General features: G+C 52.4%; 1 protein-coding gene and 1 long non-coding RNA gene across 2 annotated transcripts in view; one reads left to right on the forward strand and one right to left on the reverse strand.

Annotated features, from left to right (window-relative positions):
• The window catches only part of LOC149120320 (uncharacterized), a 115,199-nt gene that overhangs the window by 33,399 nt on the left and 61,032 nt on the right, over positions 1–20,768 (reverse strand). The window lies entirely within an intron of this gene.
• The window catches only part of DAGLB (diacylglycerol lipase beta), a 38,682-nt gene continuing 20,597 nt past the window's right edge, over positions 2,684–20,768 (forward strand). The window contains 4 exon segments of the mRNA XM_089320905.1: positions 2,684–2,895; positions 4,747–4,898; positions 14,344–14,515; positions 16,838–17,096. Coding sequence (XP_089177031.1) covers positions 2,801–2,895; positions 4,747–4,898; positions 14,344–14,515; positions 16,838–17,096 — 678 coding nt within the window. The 5' untranslated portion in view covers positions 2,684–2,800.

A 20,768-nucleotide genomic window follows, 5' to 3' on the forward strand; every position in this document is an offset into this window, starting at 1 on the left:
GAGACAGATCTATGCACGGGCTTGTCGCTCCCCCTCTTCGTGGAGGAACGACACAGGACCCTGCGCTGTTCTTTCGTCTGCTCGGCCCTCCCCGGGTTTGCTGCTGGTTCTTCCCGGGTTGGCTACTATCCCTTCCACCTCCGTGGAAGGGCAGTTCCCCCTGGCCGCATTCCCCACTTCCGCAGGGGAGCGGCACACCGCCGGCCGGCTCTCTCGGGGGCTGCACGGGTTCCCTTAGATGTTCCCCATAGATGTTCCCGGTGCATGCCGTCTCTCTCCTCCTTTATAGTCCTCCTCCGCCAATCCTAACTCGGCTGCCCACACGCCGAGTACGCTGCTCTCCAATCAGGAGCAAGTCCTACAGTTTATTAGCTGAACTGGAGGCAGCTGTGTAGAAGCTGTTTACTTCTCTCCCAGCGCCATATTGTGGGAGAGCAGATGCATAGAATAAGTCTTAATTCCAGTAACAGTCTAGTCCGGTTTGCTCCCCACATGGGCTCACTCCCCAGATACCCACAGCATCCAGGCTGGGCCAGGCCAAAGCTGGGAGCCTAGAATTCAATCTAGTTCTCTCACATGGGTAGCAGAGACCCAAGCAGTTGAGCCGTCACCTGATGCCAGCCAGGGTGTGCATTATCAGGAAGCTGGGTGGCAGGTGCTCAGTGCTTTACCACTAGACCAAATGCCCACTCCCATATGCCTTTAAATTGTGGCTATTTTTACAATCAGGACTGGGGACCGTGCTGTGGCACCTGCAGTGCTGGCATTCCATATGGGTGCCAGTTCGAGTCCTGGCTGCTCCACTTCCGATCCAGCTCTCTGCTGTGGCCTGGGAAAGCAGTGGAAGATGGCCCAAGTCGTTGGGCCCTTGTACCTGCATGAGAGACTCAGAAGAAGCTCCTGGCTTCGGATCAGCCCAGCTCCGGTCATTGTGGCCGTCTGGGGAGTGAACAAGTAGGTGGAAGACCTCTCACTCTCTACCTCTCTGTAACTCTGCCTTTTTTTTTTGACAGAGTGGACAGTGAGAGAGAGAAAGGTCTTACTTTTTCTGTTGGTTCACTCCCCAATGGCCGCTGTGGCCGGTGCGCTGCGGCCAGCACACCGCACTGATCCGAAGCCAGGAGCCGGGTGCTTCTGGTCTCCCATGCGGGTGCAGAGCCCAAGCACTTGGGCCATCCTCCACTGCACTCCCTGGCCACAGCAGAGAGCTGGCCTGGAAGAGGGGCAACCGGGACAGAATCCGGCCCCCCGACCGGGATTAGAACCCGGTGTGCCGGTGCCGCAAGGCAGAGGATTAGCCTAGTGAGCTGGGGCGCTGGCCAACTCTTCCTTTCAAATAAATAAACCTTAAAAAAAAAAAAAAGCGCTACAGAATTTCTGAAAAGCTCTCATCAGCCAGCACAGTTCAGCTCTATGTCACAGGTAACTGACACAACTAGTGGTCTTGCTTTTGCTGGGCTCCTGTCTCCTTACCAGCTGAAGCTGTTGGCCGTGTACCAGGTGCAGCTAGTAGTCACTGGTTGGGAGCTGCGTGAGCTCTCTGCGCCCAGGCTGCCTATCCTGTTCCATCTCTTAATTCAGTTCCCACTGTACAGGTGAGGAACCAGGCTTAGCCTAGATCAAGTACCTTGCCCAACGTCGGATTTTCCAAACTGTACCCATGTTTCGGGCACCAGGCCGAGTCTCCTCCCCAGCCGGAGTGCGTGAGTCTGACCTCACCATCTGGCTCTCCAGCAGCCAGCCCGGGCTTTGCAAACCCTGCAGAAGCCCAGCTAATGCTGTTTGGTGATAGACATTGGAGAACGCACCAGAGGATCAGGATGAAGCCCAAAACGAGGACAGACAGCTGGGGGGGGGGGGGCGCTTGCCTCAGGAGGTGCTGACTTTGGGACTTGGGTGTGGGGGCACCGGCGCGGGGTGGTGTCTCATCTCCAGAATCCTCATCAAGCCCTTGGCTGCACACGCGTTCACCTGCAGACCTGGCACCCTTAAACCCGTCCCGTGGGGCTGCCCTCTGCCTTCTCTCTTCTCACCCTGGGCAACTGCCCTCCAACCCCCAGCCCCCCAAGTCTCTCTCCACCTAGCTCTCCACGTTTGTTTCCCAAAGTCCGGTGTTCTAGAGGTGCCTAGAACCCGAGCTGTGACGTGCACAGGAAGGCAAGAGGATGCACAGGGCGCCTGGGCTCCGGGGGTGGGAGGTAACAGGCTTGGAGGAACTGGGGGGTCCGGGAAGGCCCCTGGAGGCAGGGACCCCGGAGCTGAGGTCCGAATGAAGAGAGCGCGCGAGTGAGCTGCAGGCAGGGAGTGAGGCGGCCCGGACCGGGGCCGGGGGCAGTGCAGGTGCCCAGACGTGGGGTGACCCTGCCCCACCAGACACTGAGTTCCAGGAGCGAACGCAGGGCACAGGCTTGGAGGCGCGGGAACCCGGGCGTGAGACCCAGACCCGTCAATAATGGCCTGGTGAGTCCTTATCTATGAACTGGAAGTATCACCGGGACTGTTTTTTTTTTTTATCACAGCCGCACACCTGCGATAAAACCAGCCTGAGGCATCTGACCCAGCGGCTATGCGCAAGCGCAGACAGCGCCGCCGCCAGCGGTAGCGACGGCATGCGGCTCAGTGCGCATGCGTCGGCCTCGGCCTCCGCAAAGAGCATGCGCCGAGCCCCGCCCTCGCGTGCGCCTGCGCCTGCGCGGGGTCGCGGGTCAATTTGCCGGCCGAGTCCAGAGGGCTCCGGGGCAGCCGGGTCCGGGGAGCTGCGCGAGGGGCCGGCCCGAGGCCGGGCGTTCGGACCAGAGCCATGCCCGGGATGGTGCTCTTCGGTCGGCGCTGGGCCATCGCCAGCGACGACCTGGTGTTCCCAGGGTTCTTGGAGCTGTTGCTGCGAGTGCTGTGGTGAGCGCGGCGGCTCTGCGGGCGGCCGGACGCGTGAGGGGCGAGACGGGGATGGAAGTCGCGAGCGGTCACGGAGGGGCCGGCGCCGGCCGTGCCCGCGTCACGGGTGGCGAATCGGAGGGGGTCGGTGGTGCCCGGGGCTGGGGGTCCGGGCTGCGGGGCGCCGAGCCTGGGGGCCGTGGGAGCCGCGAGGCGGTCAGCGCCGGCCGCAAGCCGTGGACGGTGGCCTCGGGCCGGGGGCAGCCGCTTCTCGCGGGGAGGGGGCCCTGTGTGCCGGCCGGACGTTGACGGAGCCCTTCTGGGGCCGCTGGTGGTCGCACTTAGTGAGCGGCACCGGGGGCAGAAGCTGTGTTCCCGGAGAGGAGAAAAAATAAATAAAATCTTTTTAAAAATTTATAAAAAACCAGAAGTGCTGGGAGCTGCGTCCCGGGAGTTGCGCGGTTGCCAGGGCTGTGAATTTCTGAGGTCACTTCCCCATTCTTGCTTCTGGGTCCAGGGGCCCGGGGTTGCACCCCACCGGAGAGTTATCTGATCCACTTCCGCTTCTGCAGGGCTGTGGGCTTGAGCCCTTTCGCTTTTTTCTTTAAAAAAAAAAATTTATTTATTTGAGTTACACAGAGAAGGAGAGGCAGAGAGAGAGGTCTTCCATCCGCTGGTTCACTCCCCAATTGGCCGCAACGGCCGGAGCTGAGCCGATCCAAAGCCAGGAGCCAGGAGCTTCTTCTGGGTCTCCCACGTGAGTGCAGGGACCCAAGGACTTGGGCCATCTTCCACTGCTTTCCCAGGCCACAGCAGAGAGCTGGATTGGAAGAGGAGCAGCCGGGGCTCGAACTTGGGCCCTGGGTGAGATCCCTGTCGCCTGCCCTGCCCGAGGCAGCTCTGCAGCCGCGGTGCCCTGGAGAGCTTAACCAGTGCCCCGTGGGGCATCTTGAGAAACCTGCTCCGGGTGCTCTGGGGTTTGAATCACACAGCTGCAGACCACAAGGAGTGGGTGTCAGTTTCTTGTTAATCCAGCCAGTGAAAGTCTCTGGCTAAGAATTTAGCAAGTACGTTGGAGGACTTCAGACTTCACGGGGGGGGGGGGGGGGGGGGGGGGGGTGTTATTTTGGTGCAGAAAATGTTGAACTCCCTGCATGGGGTGGGTGTTCTTTAAAAAGGTCACAGAAAAAGGTGTATTCTGGAAAAAAGTATGCCTGGATTTCACTGTGTTTTTGCACCAAAATAAACATCTTTTAATTTCATTTGTCCACGAACCTTTTGAAGTATCTGTGTTGTTCACCTGTTCTGTATATCTGAGTCATGGTGGGCCTGTCTCCCCCCACCTTTTAATTTGGGATGGACCGGGCCCTCACCTGCTGATTCATACCCCGAGTGCCTAAAATGGCCAGAGCTGGGCTGAGGGTGAAGCACTCCGTCTCGCGCCCGAGTGGCGGGAACCCACTTTCGTGAGCCATCCCTTGCTTTCTCCCAGGGCCTGTGTTAGTGGGAGGAGCTGGGATTGAACCCGGATTCTGTGATGTGGGCCTCGAGGTCTTAACTGGCATCGGCTGTCCCCACAGTGCAGCTGGTTTCCAGAAGCTCAGCTTATGTTTGATTCCTCACGGCTTTCAGGCCGCTTGTGAGTTGTAGCAGGTGTGGGAGCGGAACAATGACAGAAGTAGCAGAAGTATAAAACTTAGTGTAAAAAAAAAAAAAAGTCATGCCTTGAGTTGACTTTGACTGATGAACGTGATATATCCAAATGCACCTCACCTGGTTTCGAAGGTGTGACGGCCTTGCGTGTCTGTATCGTGTTATGGCAAGCAGCTGGCCGGCTTCCGTGGCTCACGGGCCCTGCCTGTCTCCCCGCAGGTGGATCGGCATTCTGATGCTGTACGTCATGCACAGAGGGAAGCTGGACTGTGCCGGGGGCGTCCTTCTCAGCAGTTACCTGATCGTGCTCATCGTGCTCCTGGCGGTCATCATCTGCACCGTGCTGGCCATCGTGTGCGTCAGCATGAGGGGTGAGGCGCCGCCTGGGCCACACGGCACCCTTCTCTTCTGTTCAGCAGCTTTGAGATGCAGTGTGCATTCTAATAGGATCGACCCATTTTGAGAGTGTATAATTCGATGTTTATTTTTAAAGTTTATTTTTTGAGAGAGTTCTCCTCCGCTGGTTCACTCCCCATGGGTCCCCACTGACTTGTAGCTGGGACTGAATTCTGGAGCCAGGAATTCAGTCCGCATCTTCCGTGTGGGTGGCAAGAACCCAGCCACTTGCTGCCTGCCGGGGTCTGTGTGGGCAGGAAACTCGAGCTGATACTAAACCCAGGCCTTCCAGTATGAGGTGTGGCGTCTTACCCAGCTGCTTAACTGCTGGCCCAGGAGCCTGCCCTGTGGTTCAGTGGTTTTTAAAGCAGATTCAGAGTTGTGCAGCCATCCCATCATCTCAGGACGTGTCCATCATCCCCAGAAGCCCTGTACCTGTGAGCACTGACTCTTCACTCCCCCGACTCAAGTGTGCTAGCCCTGCTCACCTGGTTACTGTCTCTCGGCCTTCCTGGACATCGGATTTGTGGAGTTAACCATTATGTGGCCTTTTGCTTTTTTTTTTTTTTTTTTTTAAGATGTATTTTTTGGGGTTGGCGCTATGTTGTAGTGGGCTAAGCCTCTGCCTACGGCGCTGGCATCTCACATGGGCACCAGTTCTAGTCCTGGCTGCTCTCTGCTATGGCCTGGGAAAGCAGTAGAAGATGGCCCAAGCGCTTGGGCCCCTACAGCTGCGTGGGACACCTGGAAGAAGCTCTTGGCTTCAGACCAGCCCAGCTTCGACCGTTGTGGCCATTTAGGGAGTGAACCAGCGGATAGAAGACCTTTCTGTCTCTCCCTCTCTCTGCCTGTAACTCTGCCTCTCAAATAAATAAATAAACAAGTAAAACCTTTTACAATTTTTTTAATTTATTTGAAAGGCAGAGTTACAAAGAGAGAGTGAGAGACAGAGTTCTTCCATCCACTGGCTCACTCCCCAAATGACTGCAAAGGCAGATGCTTCTTCTGGGTGTCTCATGTGGGTGCAGGGGCCCAAGCACTTGGTCCATCCTCTGCTACCTTCCTGGGTACATTAGTAGGGACCCGTATTGGAAGAGGAGCCTCTAGGAATTAAACCAGTGCCCATAGGGGTTGCCAGCACTGCCGCCAGCAACTTAACCTGCTACTCCACAGCGCCGGCCCCTGGCCTGACTTCTTAAACTCAGCATAATGTTTTCAAGATTCATCCCATTGTAGTGTGCATCAGTACTTTATCCCTTCAGACGATGAATAATACAATAATCCATCAGATGGATTTGCCATGTTGTACTTACCTGTTGGTCCGGTGGTGAACATTTGGGTTGCTGCCACTGTTTGTTACAAATAATTGTTACAATAATGCTGTTACAAGTAATGCTGCTGGGAATATTTGCATGCGGGTTTCTGTGCAGATGCAGGCTTGCATTGTCTTGGGCGTGTACCTGGGTGTGGAAGTGCTGGGTCACGTGTTGACACTGCGTAACCCTTTGAGGAAGTGCCAGGCTTCTTCAGGGCCTGCGCTGCTTTATGTTCCCGCGGCTGAGTGCCAGGGTTCCAGTGTCCCGGCGTCCTGGCCAGGACTTGCTGTCTGACTGCGGTGAGCCGTCCTGCCCACTGCTGTGGCGTCTCACAGTTTCCGTCTGCACGTCCTGCTGACTGGTGAGGCTGAGCAGCGCTTGATTTGCCTCTAGGCCATTTGTGTGTCACTGGGAGGGAAGTGCGCATTTAGATCTTCTGCCCAAGTTTTGAACTAGGTTATTTATCTTTTTGTTAATGAATTGTGAGACACACCTATTTCTTTCTTATTTATTTATTTGAAAGGCAGAGTAATTGAGAGACACATAGAGAGATCTTCCACCTGCTGGTTCACTCCCCAAGTAGCCACAACAGCCAGGTCTGGGCCAGGTTGAAGCCAGGAGCAAAAAACTTCACGTTGGTCTCGCACATGAGCGGCAGGGCCCTAGAGCCTAGGCCATTCTCTGCTGCCTTGCCAAGGACAGTAGCAGGACGCTGCATTGGAAGCAGAGTAGCCGGGACTGAGCACTCCTATTGGGCTGCCACCAGCGCAAGTGGCATCTTAACCCACTGTGCCACGCTGCCAGCCCCCACCCATTCTTAATGACACCTTTTTTTCTGTAAGTTAGGATTTTCTGCACACCGTGATTTTTCTGAGACTATCCGGAGGTGCTGAAACCTGCCCAGTGTGATTGCTCTGGCTTGTGGGATGCGCTGAGCGCGTTGGTAACTTGTGAAAAGATGCGATAGTGACTACAGATTGGTCGAGGCAGGGCTGTACTGCGTGTCGCCATCCACTGTGTTGTGTTTCTTCGCTACTTGAGTTAGGATACCAGAGGCCTGCTTATCTGCGCATCAGATCGTAGAGGACAGTAATGACCAGAGGGGGTGACGGAGTCGATGTTGACAGTCTGCGGTGATGCAGTGGAATGCAGAACCTTTTTTATTATTATTATTTGAAAGTTATTTAGATGGATAGATCTTCGATTCATTGGTTCATTCTCCAAATGGGACTGGGCCAGGTTGAAGTCAGGAGCTTCATCTGGGTCTCCCATGTGGATGGCAGGGGCCCATGGACCTGGGCCATCCTCCTCTGTTTTCCTGGGCACATGAGCAGGGAGCTGGATTGGAAATGGAGCTGCTGAGATTCAAACTGGTGCTCATATGGGATGTCGGCACTGTAGGTGGAGGCTTAACCTGTTACGCCACAGCGCTGGTCCCAAAATAAATAAAAAAAAAGACTGGTGTCATTTCAGAGGTAGCGTTATCTGATTTATTTATTTTGACATGTCACCTTCTGGTTAGACCACTGGGTTTATAACTGAAAGGAATTCAGACTGGAAGCAGTGTCAGCTTTTCCCCTTAGTGTGTGTTTTTCTTCAGATACATTGGGCAGTGTTAGGGCACCTTCTCATTCCCGTGATGCGTGTTCATGTTCACCCCTCCCAGGCCCTGCCACGATACTGGCACCACTGCACACTCATGGCCAGAGCTCAGGAGTCCTTGGCAAGTTGTACAGGCGATTGTGGGTTGCCTGTGCCACGACCTCCTCCAGACAGAACCCACTGTAGTTCACTGGGCCCCCTGTTCCTCACATACTGAGAGTGGATCCTAGACTTGGTTCAGGAATGGATGTGTGACCGATCCAGGCCAGTTAGAGTTCCCAGAAATCTCAGGGAGGTGCTTCCTGGACCTCTGGGAAAGATCCGGAAGCTGTCACATAGCACTTTTCTTTTGGATGCTGCTGTGTCTCTGCTCATGGCCCATGGTAAGGTGACTTAAGAGGAAGGCGGAGCTAGGGCCCTGTGATGACCCTTCTTGTCCCTTGAGTCAGTACCTACAGATCCTTCTTGCTTTTAACCAATTGAAGTTAGATTTTCTGTTGTTTGTGGATAGAGATATCCCAACTGAACTGAAAACAACATTTTATAATAAAAATGTTAGTTAAGTTGCTGGTTTGTTAGAAATAGTTAACCTGATCATCTTGTTAAAAATATTGTATAGGGGCCAGCGCTGTGGTGCAGTGGGTTAATCCTCCACCTGCAGTGCTGGCATCCCATATGGGTGCCGGTTCGAGTCCTGGCTGCTCCACTTCCGATCCAGCTCTCTGCTGTGACCTGGGAAAGCAGTGGAATATGGCCCAAGTCCTTGAGGCCTGCACCCACGTGAGAGACCCGGAAGAAGCTCCTGGCTCTTGCCTTTGGATAGGCGCAGCTCCAGCTGTTGCAGCCATTTGGAGAGTGAACCAGCGGATGGAAGACCTTTCCCTCTGCCTCTGCCTCTCACTGTCTGTAATTCTGCCTCTCAAATAAATAAATGAAATCTTTAAAAAAATAAAAATATAAATTTCGATGAAGAATTCCATAAAAGATTAAAAAAGAAATACGGATGGGTGTTGTGGTGCAGTGAGTTGAGCCACTGTTCAGAATGTCTGCAACCCATGTAGAAGTCCCTGGGACAGAGTCACAGCTCCTTTTTTTTTTTTTTTAAGATTTATTTAGGCCGGCGCCGCGGCTCACTAAGCTAATCCTCCGCCTCGCGGCGCCGGCACACCAGTTCTAGTCCTGGTTGGGGCGCCGGATTCTGTCCCGGTTGCGCCTCTTCCAGGCCAGCTCTTTGCTGTGGCCCGGGAGTGCAGTGGAGGATGGCCCGAGTACTTGGGCCCTGCACCCCATGGGAGACCAGGAGAAGCACCTGGCTCCTGGCTTCGGATCAGCGCGGTGCGCTGGCCGCAGCACGCCGGCCGTGGCAGCCATTGGAGGGTGAACCAACGGCAAAGGAAGACCTTTCTCTCTGTCTCTCTCTCTCACTGTCCACTCTGCCTGTCAAAAAAAAATTTTTTTTTATTTAATTTATTTGAAAGATAGCCACAGAGAGAGGTCTTCGATTCTGTTGGTTCACTCGCCAAATGACTGCAGTGGCCAGAACTGAGCTGATCCAAAGCCAGGAGCCTCCCCCTGGTCTCCCACATGGGCGCAGGGGACCAAGAACTTGGGCCATCTTCTAGTGCTTTCCCAGGCCATAGCAGAGAGCTGGATTGGAAGTAGAGCAGCTGGGACTCGAACCAATGATGCTGGCACTACAGGCTGGGTTGTGTTTTTTTTGGTTTTGTTTTAAAGATTTATTTATTTTACTTGAAAGTTATATTTTCACAGAGAAAGGAGAGGCAGAGAGAAAGAGAGAGAGGGAGAAAGAGATCTTCCATCCATTGGTTTACTCCCCAGATAGCTGCAACGGCTGGAGCTGCGCCGATCCAAAGCCAGGAGCCAGGAGCCTCTTCCAGGTCTCCCACGTGGGTGCAGGGGCCCAAGGACTTGGGCCATCTTCCACTGTGTTCCCAGGCCACAGCAGAGAGGTGGACTGGAAGTGGAGTAGCTGGGTCTCAAACCGGCGCCCATATGGGATGGCCACAGTGCCAGCCCCCAGGCTGGGATTTTAACCCACTGCTTCCTGCTATTGTGCCTGGGAGACAGTAGATGATGGCTGAGTACTGAGTCCCTGTCACCCACATGGAACATCCAGGTGAAGTTCACGGCTTAGGGTTGGTCTACACCCTGCTATTGTAGGCATCTGGGGAGTGAACCAGTGGATGGAAGATACATTCATTCTCTCTCTGTGTTGCTTTGCTTTTCAAATAAGTAAAAATGAATAAACAAACATTAGAGAAAAGGCAAATGGGAAAAAAATGTAACACAGGAGACCCAGGGGAAATCTCCTTTATTATATTAGGCCTTTGATAATAAACAGAAGAAAAGCAATAGTAGAAACATGGGCAAAGGACATGAAAAGTAAAAGCAACATAAACAATTTTTAAATGTATAAAATGTTTAGCCTTGATCACAACATTCATTTCGATAGCACTTTGGATTGGTGAGGCTGTGAGGAGCATCAGCTCATTTTGTTGGTGGGAGTATAAACTGGTGGTATTCCAGGGAGGCCAGTACAGTAATATTTGTGTCTGTATCAGATTTTTCCCATACATCTATTCACGTGCAAAGAATTCCTTGTAGGGGTCCTCATTGTAGTGTTGTCTGTAGGAACAAAAGATTGGAACAAACTGTCAATGGGTTGTTGGTTAGGTGAGCTATGGTCTGTCCGTATCGTAGTTGCTATGCACCTGTTGAAAATGAAGAAGTGCCTCGTGAAAGATAAGGGATGATTTCCCAAAAGCTAAGGTACAGGACATATATTGTTGGAATTTAAATTTAAATTTTTTGTTTATTTTTTTTAAAGATTTATTTATTTGAAAGAGTTACACAGAGAGAGAACCAGAGGCAAAGAGAGAGAGAGGTCTTCCATCCTCTGGTTCACTCCCCAGTTGGCTGCAACGGCTGGAGCTGCGCTGATCCAAAGCCAGGAGCCAGGAGCTTCTTCAGGGTCTCCATGTGGGTGCAGGGGCCCAAGCACTTGGTCCATCTTCCACTACTTTCCCAGGCCATAGCAGAGAGCTGGATCGGAAATGGAGCAGCTGGGACTTGAACTGGTGCCCATAAGGGATACTGACATTGCAGGCAGTGGCTTTACCCGCTATGCCACAGCTATGGCCCCATTTTTTAAAGGGTATACGCCTTTGTTTATTGACAGACTCTGCGGGAAGACCAAGTCTGTGGTTTACTTCTAGGGTAATTGAAGGAGCAGAGGCTCACGGTGGAAGGAGGGCCCAGAACTTCATTTCTGCCTGTACCACTTGGACTCTTGACCCTGTATGAGTATTGTCTATTGTCTGCACATGAATCAGTGGAGCTTTTAACAAATTATAAATTTTAGCTGTTTTTAGGTGTTTTATTTTAAATTCTACACATGCTTTATAAAAAAAATTTTTTTTTTAATTTATCTATTAGAAAAATGTGGATAGAGAGAGCTCCCGACTGCTGGCTCACTCCCCAAATGTCCACAGTGGCCCCTGTGTGGGGCTGAAGCTGGAAGCCAAGCACTCGACCTGAGTTTCCCACCTGGGTTGCAGGGTCCCAGTCAGTTGAGCCATCTCCATTACCTCCCAGGGTCTGGATAGCAGGAAGCTGGAATCTGGAGCTGAAGCAAAGAATTGAATACGGGAGCTCCAGTATGGGAGTCAGCACCTTAACTACTAGGTCAGACAGCCCCGGTGTAAGGTCTGTTTAGAAATAATTCCTAACACATTGGTAAATTTTATTCTTGGTATATGGATAATTCCTGTTGCCTTTTATTTCATAATTCAAATCTCAATTTGTCATTTGAGCAGAAAGTATGTAGTTAGCTTTTTTTTCTTTTTAAAGATTTATCTGAAGGGCAGAGTGACAGAGAAACAGAGATGGATCTTCCATTCATTGGTTCAGTCCCCAGGTCCCCTGGGGCTGGACCAGGCTGAAGCCAGGAGCCTAGAACTCCATCTAGGTCTACCAGTGGGTGGCAGGGACCCGAGCGCTAATGCTCCCCATGCTGCCTCCTGGTGCATTAGCAGGGAGCTGGATTGGAAATGGAGCAGCCAGAACTTGATCCCAGGCCCTCTGATACAGGATGCAGGGGCCCCAAGCGGCAGCTTAACTCTGCACTGCAGTACCCACCCTTTCTCTTTTTTTTTTAATTTATTTTATTTAGTTGAAAGAGTTGGGGGCTGGAGCTATGGCGCAGTGGGTTAAAGCCCTGGCTGCTCCTCTTCCCATCCAGCTCTCTGCTGTGACCTGGGATAGCAGTGGAGGATGGCCCAGGTCCTTGGGCCCCTGCACCCACATGGGAGACCCGGAAGAAGCTCCTGGCTCCTGGCTTCAGATTGGCACAGCTCCGGCCATTGCGGCCATCTGGAGAGTAAACCAGCGGATGGAAGACCTCTCTCTGTCTCGACCCCTCTCTGTAGCTCTTTCAAATAAATAAAATAAATATTAAAAAAAAAAAAAAAAAGTTACAGGTAGAGGTAAAGCCAGATAGAGAGGTCTTCCATTCTGCTGGTTCACTCCCCAAATGACCACAATGGCCAGAGCTGTGCTGATCCAAAGCCTGGAGCCAGGAGTTTCTTCTGGGTCTCTTACGTGGATGCAGGTGCCCAAAGACTTGTGCCATCTACTGCTTTCCCAGGCCATAACGGAGAGGTGGATAGGAAGTGGAGCAGCCAGGACTTGAACTGGTGCCCATATTGGAGGCTGGCACTGCAGACAGGGGCTTTAATCTGCTGTGCCACAGCACCAGCACTGGTATTCCTTTCTTTACTTTTTTAATTAATTTGCTTAAAGTAGTTACAGAGAGAGAGAGGTCTTCCATCTGCTGGTCCACTCCCTAGCTGGCCGTGATGGCCGGAGCTGCGCTGATCTGAAGCCAGGAACCAGGAGCTTCCTCTAGGTGTTCCTGTGCAGGTGCAGGGGTCCAGGGTCTTCCTCAGGCCAGAGCAGAGAGCTGCATCGGAAGTGGAGCAGCCGGGGCTTGAACTGGCACCCACGTGGGATGTTGGCACTGCAGGTAGCAGCTTTACCTGCTATGCCACAGCACCGGCCCCCCTTGGTATTCCTTTCTAAAAGAAATGTCACAGGTTGTAGAAGGAGCATTTGGGAGAAATAGAATTCTGTCATCTTTATCCAAGAAACTAATCTTTGTTTTGGTCATGCACATAAAGCTTAGTTTGGAAGGATGTTGATGCTACTCTTTGATCTGAGGGTCTCCTGGATGACATCTTGCTGCTGAGGCCGCATGGGAGGTGTAAGCAGACATGGCCCGCCCCCGGTGACTGCCACACTTTGATAGAAGAGCAGCCTTTACATCCGGCGTGCGCTTGCCTTGCACTGCTCGCCTTGGGCTTTGTTCCAGGGACATCTCCCATCGCTCTGTGCACCTCCAGAGCTCTTATCTGATCTCCCAGCGGAGGAGGTCGCCGCAGTGGCCAGAGGTGTTGACTGACAAGTCCACGACTGTTGCCATTCGTAAGTGGCTTTGCCTGATGAAGGCTAATAGGGTCCCTTAAGGGGGACTGGCGAGGATGCACCATTCAGCATGGCGCCAGTGCTCCTTGGTGGGGGATCGCTGGCGTCACGACCCCTGCCACAGCAGTCACATGCAGGCGCTGGGTGCTTGCAGGCGCTGTGCCTGTTTCTCTGAGGTGGCCGGGGACTCTTACGCAGTAGGAAGTTCCAGAAAGAGCACTGGATTTTTTATTTTTATTTTTTTTAATAATTGCACTTTTTGCCCCTGAGAGAAGTATTATTACAGTTAACAACCTGATAAAATTTTGTCTTAGTGACAAAATGAGGCCTGAGAGTGGGTAATGTTTTAAAAGGTGACTCCTGTAAGTCAACAGAAGCTAGTTTGGGAAATTTAAAAGCTACTTCCTTACCAAGTTATTCATAAAATCTTAGATTTTTTTCAATCCTTGTTTTTGTTTTAATCATGGAGTGTGTTGTTTAGGTTAGATTATTATAAATTTTCACTGAAAAGAACAGTGTTTCACATCAAGAATTAAAGCCGGGGCTAGTGCTGTGGTGCAGCGGGTAAAGTTGCACCTGCAGTGCCAGCATCCCATATGGGCAGTGGTTTGAGTCCTGGCTATTCCACTTCCGATCCAGCTCCTGCTAATGTGCCTGGGAAAGCAGCAGAGGATGGCCCAAGTGCTTGGGACCCTGCACCCACGTGGGAGACCCAGAAGAAGCTCCTGGCTTTGTCTGGCTCAACCCTGGCTGTTGCATCCATTTGGGGAGTGAACCAGCCGATAAAAGGTCCCTGTTTTTCCATCTCTTCCTCTTTGTAACTGCCTTTCTAGTAAATAAATAAATCTTAATAAAAAATCCAGGCTCCTTGGGATTTGATGACCGTTTACAGGTAGGAAGAAGGCAGATGGCACACTGTGTGCTCTCGCAGCCGTGTCGCCGTAGGAAGTTCTCCACTGCTGAGGAGGCGAGTGAGCAGTATGGATGTTTTCTGTTTCAGGAACCATTTGCAACCCTGGACCGCGGAAGTCAATGTCTAAGCTGCTTTACATCCGCCTCGCGCTCTTTCTGCCAGAGATGGTCTGGGCTTCCCTGGGGGCCGCCTGGGTGGCAGACGGCGTCCAGTGTGACAGGACAGTTGTGAACGGCATCATTGCCACCGTCATTGTCAGGTGAGGCTGACTTTCTCCACATCATGTTCTCAGTTAAGACAGAGGTGAACAAGCCTGTAAGGAACGTGACCGCCCCAGTCACGCATGCTTCCTAGACTAGAAATTGGGCCTTTCCGAGAAACACAGAGACACTTGTTTTCCACGATGCATTTGTTGTCCTGTTCTTTTTTAAAGATTATTTCATTTATTTGAAAGAGAGGGAACTTCCGACCACTGGTTCACTTCCCCAAGTGGCCACAAGAGCCAGTGCTGGGCCAGACCAAAGCCAGGAGCCAGGACCTTCTTCTGGGTCACCTAGGTGGGTGCAGGGACCCAAGCAGTTGGCTGGCCATCTTCTGCTTTCCCAGGCATGTTAGTAGGGATCTGGATCAGAAGTGGAGCAGCCGGCCAGCACCAGGCTCACTAGGCTAATCCTCCACCTGCGGCGCCAGCACACGGGGTTCTAGTCCCGGTCGGGGTGCCGGATTCTGTCCTGGTTGCCCCTGTTCCAGTCCAGCTCTCTGCTGTGGCACAGGAGTGCAGTGGAGGATGGCCCAAGTCCATGGACCCTGCACCTGCATGGGAGACCAGGAGAAGCACCTGGCTCCTGCCTTCGGATTAGCGCGATGCTCCGGCCACAGTGCGCCGGCTGCAGCGGCCATTGGAGGGTGAACCAACGGCAAAAAGGAAGACCTTTCTCTCTGTCTCTCTCTCTCTCACTGTCCACTCTGCTTCTCAAAAAAAAAAAAAAAAAAAAAAAGAAGAAGAAGAAGAAGAAGAAGAAGTAGTAGTAGTAGTAGTAGTAGTAGTAGAGCAGCCGGGACTTCGGGACTGGAACCAGTGCCCATATGGGATGCTGGTGTCAGAGATGGTGGCTTTACCCACTGCCACATTGCCAGCCCCAGTTGTCGTTTTCTTTTTTGCTGGTTCTCACCTCGTCTGCATTCCCTTTTTTTTTTTTTTTTTTAATTAATTTTTTTTGACAGGCAGAGTTAGAGACAGAGAGAAAAGTCTTCCTTCTGTTGGTTCACCCCCCAAATGGCTGCTACGGCCAGCGTGCTGTGCCGATCCAAAGCCAAGAGCCAGGTGTTCCTCCTGGTCTCCCGTGCGGGTGCAGGGCCCAAGCACTTGGGCCAACCTCCACTGCACTCCCGGGCCACAGCAGAGAGCTGGCCTGGAAGAGGGGCAACCGGGACGGAATCCAGCGCCCTGACCGGGACTAGAACCTGGGGTGCTGGCGCTGCAGGTGGAGGATTAGCCTAGTAAGCGGTGGTACCGGCCTGCATTCCCTTCTAAGAAGGAAGGCAACTATAGGGCAGAAACTCAAGGGAGGATGAAAAGATAGTGTCAGGAGTTGGACAGAGAATGATGCTCTGGCAAGATGAGGTTTCACATTTTCTAGGGGGAATTTAAGAGCTGATCTCAGGAAATCAGAGGGACGCTCGCACTGTTGCCGCCATCTGGAGTTGCATGCCAGGGGGCAGCAGAGTCCCTTCACACAGCGTTTCTTCCCACAGCACCTGGGCTTGTGAGGTCAGGCCCAGGCGCGCACTGAGCGTTCTGTAAATATTTCTTTTTTTAAAGGTTTATTTACTTTTACTTGAAAGTCAGAGTTACAGAGAAAGAAAAAGGGAGAGAGGGAGAGGGGGAGAGAGAGAGAGAGAGAGGTCTTCTATCCACTGGTTCACTCTCCGATTGGCCACAATGGCCAGAGCTGCACCGATCCGAAGCCAGGAGCCAGAAGCTTCTTCTGGGTCTCCCATGCAGCTGCAGGAATCCAAGGACTTGTGTCATCTTCTACTGCTTGCCCAGGTCATGGTGGAGAGCTGGATTGGAAGTGGAGCAGGTGGGACTTGAACTGGAACCCATATGGGATGCCGGCACTGGAGGTGGTGGCTTTACCCTCTATGCCACAGCGCCGGCCCCGCTGTAAATATTTAAACACGTGAAGGAAAGACGCCATTAGAGCACCTGGAGATCTGGAAATTCTTCTGGGTTTGACAAGAAGAACCCTGAGGGCTGAGGAGTAAGGGCCTGGAGAGCGTGGGGGACTGTGGAGAGCAAGTCCCAGCTGCCTCTGCACCCGGGCTGCAATCTGCCCACCAGTCAGCTTCCCTGTGTGCTTTGTGCTCTTCAGTTTTTAGGCTTTGGTTTTTGTGGGGCCTAGGTTAGTTGTGGGTCCATGAGGAACTTTCTAGAAGAAACAAGTTGCTTACCTCAGCCAGCTTCTGGGAGAGCTGTGTCTTCCTGGGTAGATGCAGAAACTGAGCTGGAAGGAGGCGCCTTCAGCTCCGCCTCTGGAGGTGGGGCCCCCGTCACCGAGCCTCTTCACTTGTTTTGCAGTTGGATCATCATCGCCGCCACCGTGGTCACCATTATCATTGTCTTTGACCCGCTGGGGGGGAAGATGGCTCCATATTCCTCTGCTGGTCCCAGTCACCTGGATAGTCGTGAGTCCAGCCAGTTCCTCAACGGCCTCAAGACAGCAGCCACCAGCGTGTGGGAAACCCGAATCCGGCTCCTGTGCTGTTGCATCGGGACGGACGACCATACTCGAGGTGCTTTTACCAGTACGGCAGAGCTTTTCTCAACCTACTTTTCAGTAAGCTGAAGGGGTCTGGTGTGGTCCCGTTTTCTGTCTAAGTAACTGCTTCTTATGTGAAGATGCGTGGTCTGCGTTCTGAGCTAATGCCCCTGCTCACTTGAAGTAGCTTTTGAGAACCTGGAACCTTGCGTGTATGTGGGTGGGGGCAGGTACTCTGGGCGAGTGCCTGGGGAGCAGTCAGCTGTGAGGGCTACACTGTCCTTTCCCCTCTCTCAGGTGTATTCCTGTATGGACACCGTCCAGTCAAGAGTTTGAGGGTTTTTTCTTTTTTAAGATTTATTTATTTGAAAGTCAGAATTACAGAGAGGAGGGAGAGACAGAATCTTCCATCCACTGTTCAAATGGCTGCAATGGCCAGGGGTGGGCCAGACTGAAGCCAGGAGCGAGGAGCTTCATCCAGGTCTCCCATGTGGGTACAGGGGCCTAAGTACTTGGGCCATCTTCTGCTGCTTTCCCAGGCTTTTAGTAGGGAGCTGGATCAGTAGTGGAGCAACCAGACATGATCCCGCATCCATGTGAGATGTGGTGCTGCAGACTGGCTTTACCCACTGTGCCACAGCAGCACCCCCCCCCCGCCCAGTGTTTTAATGTTTGTTCTTATTTATTTAAAAGGCGCAGTGATAGAGACATGTGTTCCATCTGCTGGTGCACTCCCCAAGTGCCCACAGTAGATGGGGCTGAGGGGCTGGGCCAGGCTGGAGAGGACCCCAGAACTCCATCTTTGTCTCTCATATGGGTGGCAGGAATCCGAGTACTTGTGTCATAAGCTGCTGCCTCTCAGGGTACGCATTAGTAGAAACTGGATGGGAAGCAGAGATGCAAGTTAGTCTCAGGCACTCCTGTGTGGGCCTCCCAAGTGTGTTATCCCATAGTGACAATCCCTGCCCCTTGAATTAGGCCGTTTAAAAAAAAATGTTTACTTTTTTTTTTTTTTATTTGAAAGAGTGACACACACACACACACACACACACACACACAAAGAGAGATCTTCCATCCTCTTGTCTCAGTTGCTTATAATAGCCAGGGCTGGGCCAGGCTGAAGCCAGGAGCCTGGAACTCCATTTGGGTCTTCCACATGGCCAGCAAGGACCCAAGCACTTGAGCTATTATCTGCTACCCCCCAGGTTGCATTAGCAGGATGCTGAATCAAAGCTGAGGAGCTGGGACTCAAACTAGTACTCTCATCGTTTTTGTTTTTGTTTTTAAGATTTTACTTATTTGAAAGAGTTACAGAGAGGAAGAGACCAAGAGATCTTCCATCTGCTGGTTCACTCCCAAGATGACTGCAGCAGCCTGGGCTAAGCCAGGCCAAAGCCAGGAGTTTCATCTAGGTCTCCATGTGGGTGGCAGGGGCCTGCATACTTGGTCCATCTTCTGCTACTTTTCCCAGGCCATTAGCCTGGAGTTAGGTCAGAAGTGGAGCAACTGGGTTTTGAACTGGCACTCATATGGGATGCGGAGTTGCAGGTGGCAGCTTTACCTGTGAGGCTACAATGCCAGCCCCCAAATGTTAGGAGAGACAGAGGGAGAGAGGTGTTCTGTCCACTGGGTCACTTCCCAAGTAGCAGCAACAGTCAGAGATGGTCCAGGTAGAAGCCAGGAGCTTTTTCTGGGTCTCCCATGTAGGTGCAGGGGCCCAAGGAATTGGTCCATCCTCCGCTGCTTTACCAGATGCAGTAGCAGGGAGCTAGATCGGAAGCCAGGCAGCCAGGATTCCAGTCTGCACCATATGGGATGCAGACAGGGACTTAACCTGCTGTGCCAGCATTGTGGAGTAATGGGTTAAGCTGCTGCGTGCAGTGCTGATATCCCAAATGGGGTCCCATTGGAATCCTGGCTGCTCCACTTCCTATCTAGCTCCCTGCTGATGCACCTGGGAAAGCAATGGAAGATGGCCAAGTACTTGGGCCCCTGCACTCGCGTGGGAGGCCTGGAAGAACCTCCTGGTTCCTGGCTTGGGATATATCCCAGCTCCGGCCATTGTGGCCATCTGGGGAGTGAGCCAGTGGATGGAAGATCTCTCTGTCTCTGTACTCTTGCAAATAAATAAATCTTGGAGCTGGCACCAACGCACAGTAGGTTAATCCACCTGCGGCGCTGGCATCCCATATGGGCGCCGGTTCTAGTCCCGGCTGCTCTTCTTCCAATCCAGCTCTCTTATGTGGCCTGGGAAAGCAGTAGAAGATGGCCCAAGTCCTTGGGCCCCTGCACTTGCATGGGAGACCAGGAAGAAGCTCCTGGCTCCTGGCTTCGGGTTGGCACAGCTCTGGCCATTATAGCCATTTGGGGAGTGAACCAGTGGACGGAAGACCTTTCTCTGTGTCTCTGCCTCACTCTCTGTAACTCTACCTCTCAAATAAATAAATAAATAAATCTTCAAAAAGGGAAATGAAATAACAGAGCCTGGAATAACTTGCCAGTTATCTTTTTATATGTCCTCTGTCAGTCTGGTACTCAGTAGGTCCAAGTATAGGCAGTGCCGTGCATCAGAAGTAGTGTCAGCCAGCTCTTCTGTATATCATGAGAGCAGTTTTACCTGGTTCTACTTTCAAAGAGAGGTTTGACTAGATTATTGCAGTACAGAAGGATGTTGTCATTCTTGAGTGATTTCTTTAGCAATCTAGAAATATTTTCTTTTGTGTACAGTGTGTGGTTTTTTTTTTGTTTTTGTTTTGTTTTGTTTTTTGACAGGCAGAGTGGACAGTGAGAGAGACAGAGAGAAAGGTCTTCCTTTTGCCGTTGGTTCACCCTCCAATGGCCGCCGCGGCCGGTGCGCTGCGGCCGGCGCACCGCGCTGATCCGAAGGCAGGAGCCAGGTGCTTTTCCTGGTCTCCCATGGGGTGCAGGGCCCAAGCACCTGGGCCATCCTCCACTGCACTCCCTGGCCACAGCAGAGGGCTGGCCTGGAAGAGGGGCAACCGGGACAGAATCCGGCGCCCCGACCGGGACTAGAACCCGGTGTGCCGGCACCTCTAGGCGGAGGATTAGCCTAGTGAGCCGCGGCGCCGGCGTGGTTTTTCTCTTTATACAATGTTCTCTGATAAACTGCTGCTGTGGTCAGAATTGAGATCTTGTAAGGGAGGAAGAATTGTCTTTTTTTTTTAAAGATTTATTTGAGAGGCAGAGTTTCAGACAGAGAGGGAGAGACAAAAAGGTCTTGCATCTGTTGGTTCACTCTTCAGATGGCTACAACAGCCAGAGCTGAGCTGATCTGAAGCCAGGGGCCAGGAGCTGCTTCCTGTTCTCCCACATGGGTGCAGCGGCCCAAGGACTTTTACCATTCTCTACTGTTTTCCCAGGCCATAGTAGAGAACTGGATCAGGAGAGGAGCAGCCAGGATATGAACCGGCAGGTGCCATGGGCGGAGGCTTAGCCCGCTGTGCCACAGCACTGGCCCCAGGGAGAATTGTCTTGCCACTCCACGCACCTGTGCATCTCTCTCTCAAACCTCTGAGTGCCTGACTTTACATGTGTGGTGCTGGCAGCCCCCGTGGACTAGAGAAGGCTTAGAGCCGTATGTCCCACGAGTAACTTTGAACGAGTGTTGCCATCCAGTCAGAACAAAGACAAGGATTATTGTTAGTGAATATCTTCTTAAAAAATCCTCCGCCTGCGGCACTGGCATCCCATATGGGTGCCAGGTTCTAGTCCCGGTTGCCCCTCTTCCAG

This window comes from Oryctolagus cuniculus, chromosome 19, assembly GCF_051225735.1.
Source record: "Oryctolagus cuniculus isolate XC-2025 breed Fujian yellow rabbit chromosome 19, ASM5122573v1, whole genome shotgun sequence".
NCBI lineage: Eukaryota > Metazoa > Chordata > Mammalia > Lagomorpha > Leporidae > Oryctolagus > Oryctolagus cuniculus.